This window comes from Juglans regia, chromosome 1 (genome assembly GCF_001411555.2).
Source record: "Juglans regia cultivar Chandler chromosome 1, Walnut 2.0, whole genome shotgun sequence".
In the NCBI taxonomy this organism is placed as follows: Eukaryota; Viridiplantae; Streptophyta; class Magnoliopsida; order Fagales; family Juglandaceae; genus Juglans; species Juglans regia.
The window spans coordinates 41,927,443-41,941,478 of NC_049901.1; the positions used below are offsets into that span (position 1 = coordinate 41,927,443).

Consider the following 14,036-nt stretch of genomic DNA (forward strand, 5'->3'; position numbering starts at 1 on the left):
ACGGCCTAATTTAGAATACTGTTACTTTCGTAACCAACAATATCTATTTGTCCGCATGTGACTAAACGACGATGACTACAGTCAATGCACGCGAGGTGACTAAACGACGATGACGTGCCGCGTGTAATTATTTCCATCACGTTTTTGTTGATGGAACTTGTGTGGTACTTATACGTTAGCAAATTTTTACTAAAGTCAATGCACGCGAGGTGACTAAACGACGATGAGTAAAGTCAATGCACTCGAGGTGACTAAACGACGATCACGTGCCGCGTGTAATTATTTCCATCACGTTTTTGTTGATGGAACTTGTGTGGTACTTATTCGTTAGCAAATTTTCATTAAAGAATGCAAAACGTTCCTACAGATATATCTGAGCATTTAATTAGCTTTCCAAGGCCACTTTTTTTTTTTTAAAGTACCAAGGCCACTTGTAAGTGAAAGATCAGGAGTTTTGGATATATGGCTTGTGAAAAGAGCAAGATTCTTATATTTGGAGCCACAGGTTACCTCGGCAATTTCATGGTGAGGGCCAGCGTTTTTATGGGCCATCCAACCTTTATCTACGTCCGCCCATTGCTCAAACCGAATATCAACTCCAACGCCAATCCTCCCAAGCTAGTTCTCCTCAAAGACTACGAGGCTATGGGAGTCACCATTATCCACGTATGTAATATCTTGAGTCTCATTTAAGTGGCTGTTATAAAAATAATAGGATTTGTTTTTATAAATAATAACTTTCAATAAAAAGGTTATGTTTCTTTTAGATATAAAACTCTCAGTTTTATTCAACCAAATAGAAAATACAATATTCACAAGGATCGAAGTTTAATATCAATCTCAACTAAAGAAATACCAATATTGCAAGATTTGAATAGATTACAAATATATCACGGTATGGAACAACATAAGCATGAAAACTTATCAAGAATCATAAACAGTAAACAAGAAAGAAAATATAGAGAAATAAGAAAGAACACACCGATATACGTAGTTCGACCCTAATGGTCTACATCCATGACATGAATGGCCTTAGAAAAGTTACAGAAATCTTTATTGATAAACAATACTTCACAGAGAAGTCTCAGTACATTAGAGTTACAATGTCCTCACTGAAATCACAAGAAATCGCACAAATTTCTTCTCTCTAAGTGCAAACCCTAACAAACCCTAGAAACCTTAGAATCGCCCCCTTCTTTGTTCTCTCTCTCAAAACCAGCCGTAATACAAAAATGAAAAACACTGCTAGGGTTATAACGTATAAGGATGTATTTATAGATTGCAACAGATGCTGCCACGTGTAAGGATCCAACGGTCTAATGTAAAATCCTTCAGAATGAAGCCACGAGCTAATTCTCACGTGTCTCTTATAACTCTGTCTTATCAGCTTCAACGGTTAAGATCCAGCCAACACACATCACTTTATTAATCACATAATAAAACAAACACATTTGTAGTTAGGAAAGACAAATATAATGTATTAACATATATATTATTGGCCGATATATGAAATCACTTAAAATATGTCACATTAATAAATATAATTAAAGATGACAAAATTTACGATAAAAAATAGTTGGCATGCAATAAGAAAAGCTTACAAAGAAAATTAATTGGCCTTTGGTCATTGTCAAATGTCTATTAATAGAAGAGTACGTAAAGGTAGAAAATTAATTGGCCTTTGGTCATTGTCAAATGTCTATTAATAGAAGAGTACGTAAAGGTGGAAAATTAATTGGCCTTTGGTCATTGTCAAATGTCTATTAATACAAGAGGAGTCCCCATTAGGTACATTACCTAATGGGGACTCCCCTTGCAGACATGCATGATTGTCCCATGTATGAATGACCAAAATATCTCTAATCATCTTTGGTCAAAATAATTGCGTGGAGCAATATTTGAAGCTTAATTTTTATTATTTTTCTATCATCTTATAATTTGGTATTAAGTGATTAAAAATTATTTATTATATTTTATTTATAAATTTATCATTTAATACCACATCATGAAATAATGAAAAGATGAAATAATGAAAAGATGATAAAAATTAAAATGATAAAAAGTTTCATATTTGAAATCTCGAAAGTGTAAAATGAACTTATACCTATTTTCCAAAAGCTATCTTTGGTATGTTTTACTTTGTTGGGTATAGTCTACAAAAAAATTATGGCTTGGTTTGAGAACGGCGGACTCCAGCTGAGGAAGGGGACGGCCGACTCCAGGCGTGCGCAAGGAGTCCTTTCACAAGGGACTGCAATTAGAATTATTCTTAATAGAATTATGGAAAGAAGGGATCCCTAGCTAGCTAGCAATTAGCCGAATCTTTATACTCCACTAATGAGGGTCGATATAGATGGATAGGTTAGAAGAATTCTTTCAAAATCTCCACATAATTTCCAAATTTAGCATGGGACTGAAGACTCATTAATGTGAAGTAAAGAGTAGGTCTGGCCGGCCTAAGGGATGGAGGAAGATTTGTGCATTAATCACAAAGCTATAGCTAGCTAGCTAGCCCCCACCCCCATGAAAGGCCCCAAAGTTTACAAGTAGTACTAGTAGTACTACTACTGGCTCTCCTTGTTCCGTTTTAGCTCAGGAAAATGATTTTATTATGAAACAGGGCGAATTGGATGAGTACGGGAAGCTTGTAGCAGCGCTTCGTCATGTGGATGTTGTCATTTCTACGTTGGCTGTTCCTCAACACCTTGATCAACTGAAGATAATCCAAGCCATGAAGGATGCTGGAAATATAAAGGTGCAGTGCATATCTCCGAGTCGTATAAGCTCCATACTCCGTATTATTTCTAAATATTTTACGTATTGGTTCCATTAATTATTACGAAGAATCTGTCCATGCTCCTACAAAAAATGTTAAAATATAATTAAAATTATTAAATTTTTACATTTACATTTGGAAGAAGATCTAGAAGCACGTTTTTTTTCATGAATCCTCGAGATCACGAGGTACTGCCGGAGAACGTCTTTGATCAATCTTGGAATTGTTCTTGTTCGTGATGTTGTTTTTCAGAGATTTGTTCCGTCAGAATTTGGAAACGAAGTTGACAGAGTGAGTGGATTACCGGCTTTTGAGGCATTGCTAGAGAACAAAAGGAAGATCAGGAGGGCTACCGAAGAGGCCGGAATTGCCTTCACTTACGTCGCTGCGAACTCTTTTGCAGCGTATTTCGTTCACCACTTGCTGCATCCCCACGAAAAAAGTGATGAAGTAGTTGTTTTTGGAAGTGGGGAAGCCAAGGGTAAAATTTTCCTTTTCTTTCCTTTCCATGATTCTTGTGACTGATCACCATAACTTGATTTTTTGGCATTCTGTTTTGCATGCAGCTGTGTTAAATTATGAGGAGGATATTGCAGCCTATACCATAAAAGCAGCCACTGATCCAAGGGCAGCTAATCGGGTTATCGTGCTTAGACCACCGGGAAACATTGTATCTGAGATGGACTTGATTTCTTTATGGGAGAAAAAGACGGGACGAACTCTGAAACCGACTTATGTCCTCGAAGAGGAAATAGTAAAGCTCTCTGAGAGTAAGCAATTGTGTTATGATTTATTTTAGAGATAAGATTCTTGCTTTATTTTAGTAAAGTTATGACAGGCATTTTTGTTTGTATTTTGCAGCCGCACCATTCCCAGATAACGTACGTATGGCTATCTTTCACAACATCTTCATCAAAGGGGACCAGACGAGCTTTGAACTCACTGACGACGACCTAGAGGCCTCCAAATTATTCTACGATCACAACTATACTTCCATCGATGCCCTCCTTGACATTTTCTTGGTTAATCCTCCCAAACCCAAACTGGCATCGTTTTAATTAATGTTTAGTCCAAGAATAATCCAGGGGTACCACTAGTCATCATGTTATCGTCATATGTATTATATGTGTGGGCAAGACAATTCTCCATTTGAATAAAATTACCTGGATTTACACGGACGTCGTTGTCCTGTTCAACATGTGTTAGCTACTGTATCGTTTGGAGTGTCAATATGTGACACGACCTGTTAACTTAATACGAATACAACACGATAAAAACGAATCAGGATTTAGTCTTAACGGGTTCGGGTCAAAACAAATTGACCCGTTAAAATACGATTGCTTAATGGGTTGATAACAGGTTAACCCGTTTTGACCCATTATAACCCATTATGACCCGTTCATAAAGTTAAAATTAAAGTTAAAGTTATAATTATACATTTATACCTAAAAATAAAATTGCTGAGATTTTAATTTCGATATTTTTATTATTTGGATTGGAATTTCAGACTTATAGTTAATTTTATATTTTTTATAGATATTGTGATTTTAACATTTATATAAAATTATGTTAAACTTAACTAGATCAAACGGATTAATTTCGGATCTGTTCAACTCATTTACATAAATGGGTCAAAACGGCTTGACACGACACGACCCATTATGTTAATGGATTGTGTTAGGATTTGAGAATTTGACATGATAAGCTTAACACGTCGTGTTAGGGTTGACCCAGATAGTATAATATACATGTCTTGACAAGACACGAACACGACCCGTTAAAACGATTTGACACCCCTATGTGTCGTCATGGCCTGGTTCATTGCTTACATCTGCTGCCCTCATGGCGACCTGACTGCTCTAATGCCTGACTTGTACTGAAGTTGTTCTGCTTGTTAATTTGCGGTCGGTTTGCTATATAGCAGTAGCGTTTGTAATCTTCATGGCCTGATGTTGTATGCTTGCTAGCTTTTGCTGCATGCTTGGTGCCTGGTCGACGTTGTCCTGATCTATATTATTTATGGTCTTGCTTTGTTGTTTTGCTCGATCGAGTAATTAACTAGTTTAACTAGCTACTTGCTTGTGTAGGTGTACATGGGTTGATTTTATTTATGGTGTTGGTAGGGTTGTAAAGGAACCAGTTTGTTTGATAGCCCACTCAGTACTTGCTCGGTTAAACTTGAATCGAACTCGACTTGTGGAAAAAAAAGCTCGTTCATGAAAGTAGATACCCGCTCAAATTGTAAATGAAACATACCTAACAAAACTTAACTCGACTCGGCTAAAGCTCGTTAAAGCTCGCTCGTTAAAGCTCGCTCGTTTATGCTCGAGTTGATTCGTTAGCTCGACTCGATTAAAACTCATTCATATATTGATAAATATATACATATATCTATGTATACACACAGACACACACACATATATATATGTAGTAACTAATAATATAAGCATACCACTTTTATAATTAAGTATATAATATGTAATCTAATTACTTGTGTCTATATAGTGAATATATTTCATAAGTATATTTTATAATTTGTATAATAATTAGTCGATAAAATTTAATAATTTCATATACTAGTATGTGGGAACTATATATAAAATAGATATATGCTATCATATTAATTGTATGTATTAATTGTAGGCATATAATATATTGTTATTTTGAATAAATATTAATTAGTTAGATATTAATTATTTATATATTTTTAAAAATTTTATAATTCAATAGAGGTTCTACTTGTTAGTTGTATAAATTTAATATTAGATTTTTTATTTTTTAATTATTAAATCTTATTCAAAAAATAAAAAAATAAATAGTTTGAGTTCGAGCTTGGCTCGACTCGAACTCGTTTGTCGGACGAGTTCGAGTTGAGGATTTAGCTTATCGACTTGAACTTGAACAAAAGACCGAGCCGAGTCGAGCTAAAGACCGACTCGAGTTTAGCTTATTGAGTTGAGTCAAGCCGAGTTTAGCTTATTGAATCGAGAGCCCAAAACCGACTTGGCTCGGCTCGATTACAGCCCTAGGTGTTGTTAATTGTCTCAGCCTATATTTCTTTCTTCTTTTTCTTCTTTTTTTGTCAGGATCTACATAATTATAAACCTTTGCCAAAAAAAAAAGAAAAAAAAAAAAAGAGATCAGTGAGATGTAATTGATCCCTTGCTATAATCATTTTTTCCACTTGCCAAGATGAATAAACTAACTTTTTTTCCATTGTTTGATATATTTATAATGCATGAACTAATTGATACTCTTTCAATAAATAAAAGACATTAATTTCATGAATAACTCATCAACAAGTCATGTTCAAAACTAGTATAAATTATAAGTGCACAAATAAAAATAAATCCCGTTTTGATTATACATTTACAAAATAAAAGGAAAAAAAAATTAATCTTAAGAAAAAATAGACATTTTACAAAATTTAAAATTTACTAGTATCCAAATTTAATTATTTTTTAAACTAAGAATTCTATAAAATCGAAGAAAATAACTATGGTTATCATTTTTCCTTCTTTATCATTTATATTTCAATTTCTAGAAAACCTAAAATATAGAAATTTGAAAATAAATTAAATTCCTTGTTCATATTTTATTTTTGCAACTTACAAAAACCTAAAGTGTAAATTAATATTCTAAACTTTATCATTTATATAAGAGTAATGCTAGATACAGTCATTCATTGTACAAGCGCCACATACTCATTTTGAACTTGATTGTAAATATTATTTTTCTTTATTATAAATTATATGTTATATTTGAGTTGATTTTCTTTTTAATAATTAATTCATAATATCAAACAAAAATAAGTACAAAAAGTGACTATTATCGTTTAGGGAAGGAAGCCCTGGGCCCATATTTTGCGTTCGTGCATGGATACGTTACGCGTAGACGTTCTAATATTTTTTTGAATCATCGTAGAATTGAAGACAAATCGGACGCAGCAAAACTTTGTTGCCGACTGCTTAAAAAAAAAAAAAAAAAAAACCTTGTTGCCGACCTCGTTTTAATCGAACAGAATACGGTACTGATCAAGATTCAGCATCATTTGGCGCCCCCAGCATGAAAAATTCCGAGATCCAGAATCTCCCAAAAGCTAGTGGGGGCGTTTACGTAATCTCATATATTCCACGCGGAGAGACCGGATTGGACCCCCTTCATTCCAAAAAGGCAAAATCCGTGTTCGTTGCGTTTTTAAGGAAAGTCCCGCCCTTTTTCCCACTTCTTTCCGTTAGAGATATATATATATATATATATATATAAAATATATATTACTATTAATATTAATTAAATGAATGGTAAATCAAAGCCAGAGCGGAGGACCCCCCCCCCCTTTCTCTCTCCTCCATATTCTTTTCTTCACATCTGAGGAATTTCCTCCCCTCAATTCGCACTAGTGTTCTTCTCGAGGTATACTTTCTTTTTTTAATTTCTTCTTTTCATTTTCAGTTTTTATAGATTTATTGGATTAGTTGTTAATCAGATCTGAAATTGCACGGATCAAATCTTTTGTTGTTGTTGTTGTTCTTCTTCTTCTTCTTCTGCTTCCCGCATAATGTGATTCCCGTGTTGTCATTCCTTGGAATACGCTTGAATTTTGTGCATGAATTTGGTTTGCTTATTAGTTTATTCAATTATCTTTACTGAATTTTGATTTTGGCGGAAAAAAATGAAACATTATATGAGATAGCCGCGGATATTTTAGCTTTCGTTCTCCGATTGAACGAAATGGTTCCCTGGTTCCTTCTTTCTGCAATTTTCTGTTCTGGGTCTCCACTAACGGAATGCATATTATACCCTATGGGAGATGGACACGGATATTTAGCTTTCGTTTGTTCTTTTATTGGGTTAATCTGACCCTCTGTTGAAAGGAAGACAAAAGACAAAATTGATTTCTGACTATTTATTGCATTTCATCAAGGAGACGATTGCCATATATTGTTCTAAGTGACCGTTTCCTTTATTCTTATAGGTGGGATCATATTAATTTGTCATCGTGATCTCTTTATATGTCTTGGTTTCTTCTGCGACAAACTTAGAAAGGGCTTTGAGAGCTTTCCCTTAATTATTATTATTATTTTTTAATGTGTGTTACTTGATTTTGATTTGAGATTTTAGAATGATACACATGTTCTGTGGACTTAATAATCAACTTGAACTCCTAGGGTTTGGCTCAAGTGTTAAGGCCTTGGTCTTGGTGGTTTTCTCTCTCCAAGTCCAAGGTTTGAATCCTCTAAGGTGCAAACAATTTCTAGGGGCCATTGGACTGGTGGAATTTTTCCTTGAATTACCCAATGTGCACTTGCGAAAAACTCCTTGTCGAGGACCTGTGTTGGGGTTTAGTTGGGACTTTGATCTTGGACACCCGGTGACCATAAAAAAAATAATGATCAACTTGTCATACTAATTGTTAAGTTGTCTTCAGATTCATACGGTGACTGAAGTCTCTTAGTTTGATTTGATAGTGATGGTGTTATATTAGCATATGGTAGTGCTAAAAGAGATAGCTTGTTGTGATGTACAAAAAATATTTTGTGGATAATAATTGTCATATATGATAGGACCGAAGATTTTACTATGAAAGGTATTCTACATGCAGGTGATGTTTGAAAAAAGATAATCTAGATATCTTGGCTAGTGACCATGTACTACATGTTTACTTGCAATGTTTTGCAAATAGTGATCTGTTCTATTTGCCTGATTTGGTGATTGGGGCACGCTACACGTGTCCATGGTTTAATCAAGTAAAAGACATGTTGTATTTGCTCGGACTCCAAGACTCCTCATCATCAAAAAGTGATCTGTCCTAACACATTACTTTTCCAAGAAACTATAAATAAAGTTAAAAGAGGTTTAAGGTGAGATCTCAAGTGCCCAGCATTAAGCTTTGAAACTTGATCTATTTTTCCTTTTTGAGGTTTGATATATGGACTTGTGAGTAAAACTTGCTTTAGCACTAAGTCCAACCCTCTTTTCCTCTATATAAGCATTTCTCCATTTCCAAAGTACATGAATCTTAGTGTTTGGCCAAGAAATTTTGGTCTTGCATCCCAATCTTATGGAGAAACATTTATTGTTTACTTGTTAATTAAGACTGAAAGTTAGCTCATACTTTGGATTTAAATAAAAGAACGAATTGGTTGCCAGTCACCATATCTTTTGTGCATTCACAATTGTAAATTCTTTGGTCCTATTATTTATGAGCTTTCTATTTACATAGATTGGTGTACGTTATTTCTCATGAATAGTCTTCTTCTTATAAGATTAGGTTTTGGATGCATAATCTGTTTGGAGCTGGATATCATCAAATCCGTCGAGTGAAACAAAACTGAAAGTTGACAATGAAAAATTAGGTTCATCATGATTTATTTGGGCAATTTACTTGTATGGTTGCTGACAAGCTCCCATGGTTATGACCCATTTGTTTTTGGGTGGTTGGTCACTGGATTATTTGGGCTTCTAGCTGCCATATATGCATTTCTTAAGTGGCAAAAAAGAACATCTCTTGAATGGGTTAAAGCTGCTGCAAAAGCAAAGAAAAAAGTCAGGAAGAATCTAAAAGTTCCTCTATCACACCATTTGTGGATGGAAGATTTTGCTTATGGTGAACAGCCATCCACGTGCTGCGTCTGCTTGACTTCATTATTTCCTCAAAACTTAGGTACAAAGGACTCATCACTTACTCCTGTCCATCGTTGCTCTGTTTGTGGTGTGGCAGCTCATTTCTATTGTTCTCAGTCCGCAGTAAAGGATTGTAAGTGTGTGGCACAAGCTGGCCATAACCATGTTCGACACCACTGGTCAGAAAGATGGGTTACTATGGATGATAATCCTGAGATTTCTGCGTTTTGTCTTTTCTGTGATGAACCTTGTGGTGTTCCTTTTCTTGATGCATCTCCTACATGGCATTGCCTATGGTGTCAGCGCCTCATGCATGTCAAATGTCATGCTAAAATGGCTAAAGAATCTGGTGATGTTTGTGATCTGGGCCCTCTTAAGGGAATTATTCTTTCTCCACTCTTTGTCAAAGAAGTTGATAAAAATAACACTGGAGGTGGAATGCTTAGTTCAATTACAAAGGAAATTTTATCTTCCTCTGTCCGTGGCCAGATTAGAAGGAAGCACTATAGTAAACATGGAAGTGGTTCTTATGTTAATGGTAAGTTTCAAGATCTCTTGGTGGCTGATACAGCTGTGAATTATGTGTTTAATGGCCTTGCTGGCTCAAAGAGATCAAGTGGTGATTTGAGTATTGACTACCTAAAGAAGAATGGCAAAGCACTTGGTGCAAAGAGCATCCATAATGGGTTAATACGAAGAAAAAATGGAATGAACTCCTATTGTCAAGTTAAGATGTATGCACTGGTTGATCTTCCTCAGGATGCTAGACCTCTTCTGGTTTTCATAAATGCCAGGAGTGGATGTCAACATGGGCCCACTCTTCGGAGGAGACTGAACATGCTATTAAACCCTCTGCAGGTATTTTTGAGCTTGTTAGTGGCTATCACATTTATGATTTATAATCAATGACTTCTGAGGAAAACTAATTGGTGATGGTTAGTTATTGTATGTTTTCCTTGTACCCTGTCTTCTGTCTTGAAGATGTCATAATTCGCAGGTTTCACAGGTTGCTTATACTGTTGTGCGCTACTTGTGTCATAAATAAAGAGCATGAATGTTGTAGCAAATTATCTCTTCTGCTTGTTGAAGAGCCCATTTGGCTCCACGTACTCTATCTTTGCTTCCTGACAAATACAACACAAGCAATTTACAATTTTTTGTTCTTTACCCTACATGTCTTTAACTGCAGTTTGATTATTGTTACAATGCTGCTTAAGGATGACTGGTACATTTCTAGAAACAACTGAATTGATTTTGTTGATATTTTATAAACTGTTAGGTCCACACACAAATATTTCTTTGGCTCTTTGAAAATATGATATGAAAAAAAATAAGTTGGTCCCATTTCATTCTTCCTCCTACACATCTCATTATGTTTGAATTTGAATTCTAAAACTGTCTCATTGGCCATTTTGCGGTGCCATGAAACCACTTTTATGGTATGGATACATTACCATGTCATTCTATGATTTTGGTAGAGTATCTTAAATGCTTTAAAGTTTTGTTTTTAGAAGGCACTCCAATGGTCTGGATTTTTTTTTTTTTTTTTTTTTTTTCAGTGGGAACGTAAATTTTATTATCAAGTTATCTCCTCATAAGGAGTCCTTCAGAACAAAATAGCCTAGAGATGTAGAATATGTTCCTCTCGTACTATTTCATCTCTATCCTTGTGTTGTCTTTTTTATTTAATATTTTCTTCCACTTCTACCATTTGCAGATTTTTGAATTGAGTGCCTCTCAGGGCCCCGAGGTGGGTTTGGATTTGTTCAGTGACATAAAATATTTTAGGGTTTTGGTTTGTGGTGGAGATGGCACCGTTGCATGGGTCCTTGATGCGATTGAGAAGTACAATTTTGAATCACCTCCACCAGTTGCTATTCTTCCACTCGGTACAGGAAATGATTTGTCAAGGGTACTGCAATGGGGTAGCGGTTTCTCTACAGTTGATAGACAAGGTGGCTTGACCACACTTTTGCATGACGTTAATCATGCTGCAGTAACAATGCTAGACCGCTGGAAAATAAATATTAAAGAAGAAAACCCAGAAGGCAATCTTAATAAATTGCAATCCACATTCATGATGAACTATTTAGGTATCTATCTGAAGTTACTATATCTAGCTCTTGTTTTTTGGATCTATTTGATCTTTGCTAATTTTTATTTTCTAGGTATTGGATGTGATGCAAAGGTTGCATATGAATTTCATGTTACTCGGGAGATAAATCCCGAAAAGTTCTATAGTCAGGTATCAGTTCTGGTCGTCTTATTTCTGTTAAATAACTATTTTTGATTCCGTGTTTTATTATTTCATAAATTTTGTGCATTTTTTGTGTACATGTATAAATACCAGTTTGCCATTCTGCAGCGGTTGTGGCTTATCTTTTATTCTTTTTCATTTTTCTTTATTCAGAGAATTATGATAATTTAAACATAGTAGTTCACATACATGCCTTTATTTTCATGTGTTTTTCGTGCTTTTGGCATTTGCTAACTAAAATTTTATGAGCAGTTTGTGAATAAATTGCGATATGCCAAAGAAGGAGCAAGGGACATAATGGATAGAACTTGTGCTGATTTACCATGGCAAGTTTGGCTTGAAGTTGATGGGAAGGACATTGAAATTCCAAAGGTACATATACTAATGACCTTTATTTTCATGATCATCATCAATCTTATTATTGTATAATTATTTTCATTTATGTTGTAATCCTGGTTTTTCTAATCCTCTTCCTGCGCCAGGATTCTGAGGGTTTGATTGTGCTCAACATTAGCAGCTATATGGGTGGTGTAGATCTTTGGCAAAATGACTATGAGCATGATAATGATTTTAGTCTGCAATCCATGCATGATAAATTGCTTGAGGTTGTATGTGTTTCTGGAGCATGGCAGCTAGGCAAACTTCAGGTTTGAGATCCTTCTTATATTTTATGCTTCACAAAATAAGCATGTTTTGCATTAAAAAAATCTATATGTGCTTTATTTATATAATTTTATACTCTTCTTTGTAATCACTGATGTTACAATATTAAGGATTCTTCCATGAGCCGATGAGAGATTAAGTATTGAGAATAAATAAAAGTTTTTCTCGTGAAGTGGTTTTAAATGTTACTTAAATAGTAATCGACCAACTAATTTATGATAAGGATTGTGCATGCTGTTTATACACCTTTTTGTTATATAGGAAAATGAGATGGGTTTTATTGCTGAAAATATTTCTTGGTAGTCATGTTTATACACCCCTTTTGTTGAATATATTTGCTCGAGTATAAAACAATAATTCTGTTTGATGGTAGTAGCAATTGTTATTCTGTACAGGTTGGACTTTCCCAAGCCAGAAAACTAGCTCAAGGCCAAGTCATAAGAATACATTCTTCGAGTCCTTTTCCAGTTCAAATAGACGGGGAGCCATTCATCAAACAACCTGGCAGCTTAGAAATATCACCCCATGGGCAGGTATTTAGTGTTTGTAGTGGGATAACTTTGTACTTCTAGAGTTTTAAATGGTCATTAATTTATATTCCATTTAGAGTCAAGAACAATCTATTTCTGTCTATTTGTAAAACTGATTTGACATAGTAGAAGTGGTCTGCCCATACCTGCTGCAATAACCAAAATCTCTGAGCCTGAGATGTTGGGCTGGGTTTGATCTGTTGTTGAAATGCACGGGTCGTCTTTTATTTTCCTACTATATGTTGTCAAAGAAAAGTTACTCAGGCACAAACTTAATTCGTAGCATACACTACAAATAGGGGCAGTTGCCCCAAATGGAGCCTTGATGAATTTGAGGGCATTGGGGCAGTTGCCACCAATGTTCTCTCTCTCTCTCTCTCTCTCTCTATATATATATATATGTGTGTGTGTGTGTATCTACGTCTCTTTATCTCAAAATAGATAATAAATAACCTTTACTATTTGGTTATCTATAAATATATAGAACTTTGTAAATGAGTAAATTTTTATTTCTTCAATTGTTTACTTTATTATCATTTTTTCAAGAGATTCTATAAAAACAATTCTGCTACTTCTCATATAAATGACGTTTTAAGAAGATTACTAGAATTTCACCTTTTCATAGATAATTGTGCTATGATGTATGGAGTATAGATGTTTCTCCCAGTAACGTTTTGATTTGGTTATAAATTAAAGCTAAGTTTTGTTATGTATATGCTCAGGTGTTCATGTTACGGAGGGCCTCTGAGCCCAGAGGGCATGCAGCTGCAATTATGATGGAGGTGTTACTTGATGCTGAGTGTAGGGGCATCATCAATGCTTCTCAGAAGAAAGTACTTCTCCAGCAGATGGCCCTCCATCTCTCTTGATCTTTATCTCTGTACACCCCGCCTTTCTCTTTGTTCCTCACATCTGATCCGGCTAAAATAATTCTCTCCCCCCCCCCCCCTTTTGAGACAGAATAGGTTGCGCCAATACACTGCCTTTTTAGCGGTTACCCCTTTTTGTAGGATTGGTACTTGAATACCAGAGAGAGAGAGAGAGAGAAGTTTTGGATGAGGATTTACATTACAGAAAGTGTTAAAATATACTGATATTTAATTGTTTTCCACTGAAAAAAAAAAAAAGTAAGATGTTTCTGACTTCCAATCCCATCGTTCAACAATCAAGTTTGTATTATGCATTA

The 14,036-nt window shown here is 35.1% G+C and overlaps 2 protein-coding genes across 3 annotated transcripts; both read left to right on the forward strand.

The window, feature by feature from the left end:
• The first annotated feature begins 393 nt into the window (after positions 1–393).
• LOC108984979 (isoeugenol synthase 1-like) lies at positions 394–3,958 on the forward strand. The gene is made up of 5 exons (XM_018957097.2): positions 394–666; positions 2,621–2,755; positions 3,029–3,257; positions 3,343–3,546; positions 3,638–3,958. The coding sequence occupies exons 1-5, from the start codon at positions 463–465 to the stop codon at positions 3,832–3,834; spliced, it is 969 nt and encodes a 322-aa protein (XP_018812642.2). The 5' UTR covers positions 394–462; the 3' UTR covers positions 3,835–3,958.
• Positions 3,959–7,093: 3,135 nt separating this feature from the next.
• On the forward strand, positions 7,094–14,036 carry LOC108984981 (diacylglycerol kinase 2). 2 transcript variants are annotated; one of them, XM_018957100.2, is made up of 8 exons: positions 7,094–7,189; positions 9,048–10,258; positions 11,118–11,493; positions 11,569–11,645; positions 11,910–12,029; positions 12,140–12,304; positions 12,716–12,853; positions 13,573–14,036. In XM_018957100.2, the coding sequence occupies exons 2-8, from the start codon at positions 9,140–9,142 to the stop codon at positions 13,717–13,719; spliced, it is 2,142 nt and encodes a 713-aa protein (XP_018812645.2). In that variant the 5' UTR covers positions 7,094–7,189; positions 9,048–9,139; the 3' UTR covers positions 13,720–14,036. The 2 variants fall into 2 exon arrangements, with proteins under 2 accessions (XP_018812645.2, XP_018812646.2); XM_018957101.2 differs by having other exon boundaries at positions 7,111–7,189; positions 9,043–10,258.

Excerpts from the sequence above, each read along its gene's own strand:
- LOC108984979 (XM_018957097.2), top strand. The coding sequence starts at position 463 with ATGGCTTGTGAAAAGAGCAAGATTCTTATATTTGGAGCCACAGGTTAC. Across the intron at positions 2,756-3,028 it reads AGGATGCTGGAAATATAAAG|AGATTTGTTCCGTCAGAATT; the intron begins GTGCAGTGCATA and ends GTTGTTTTTCAG. Across the intron at positions 3,547-3,637 it reads AATAGTAAAGCTCTCTGAGA|CCGCACCATTCCCAGATAAC; the intron begins GTAAGCAATTGT and ends TGTATTTTGCAG.
- LOC108984981 (XM_018957100.2), top strand. The coding sequence starts at position 9,140 with ATGATTTATTTGGGCAATTTACTTGTATGGTTGCTGACAAGCTCCCAT. Across the intron at positions 10,259-11,117 it reads TGCTATTAAACCCTCTGCAG|ATTTTTGAATTGAGTGCCTC; the intron begins GTATTTTTGAGC and ends TACCATTTGCAG. Across the intron at positions 11,646-11,909 it reads CCGAAAAGTTCTATAGTCAG|TTTGTGAATAAATTGCGATA; the intron begins GTATCAGTTCTG and ends TTTTATGAGCAG.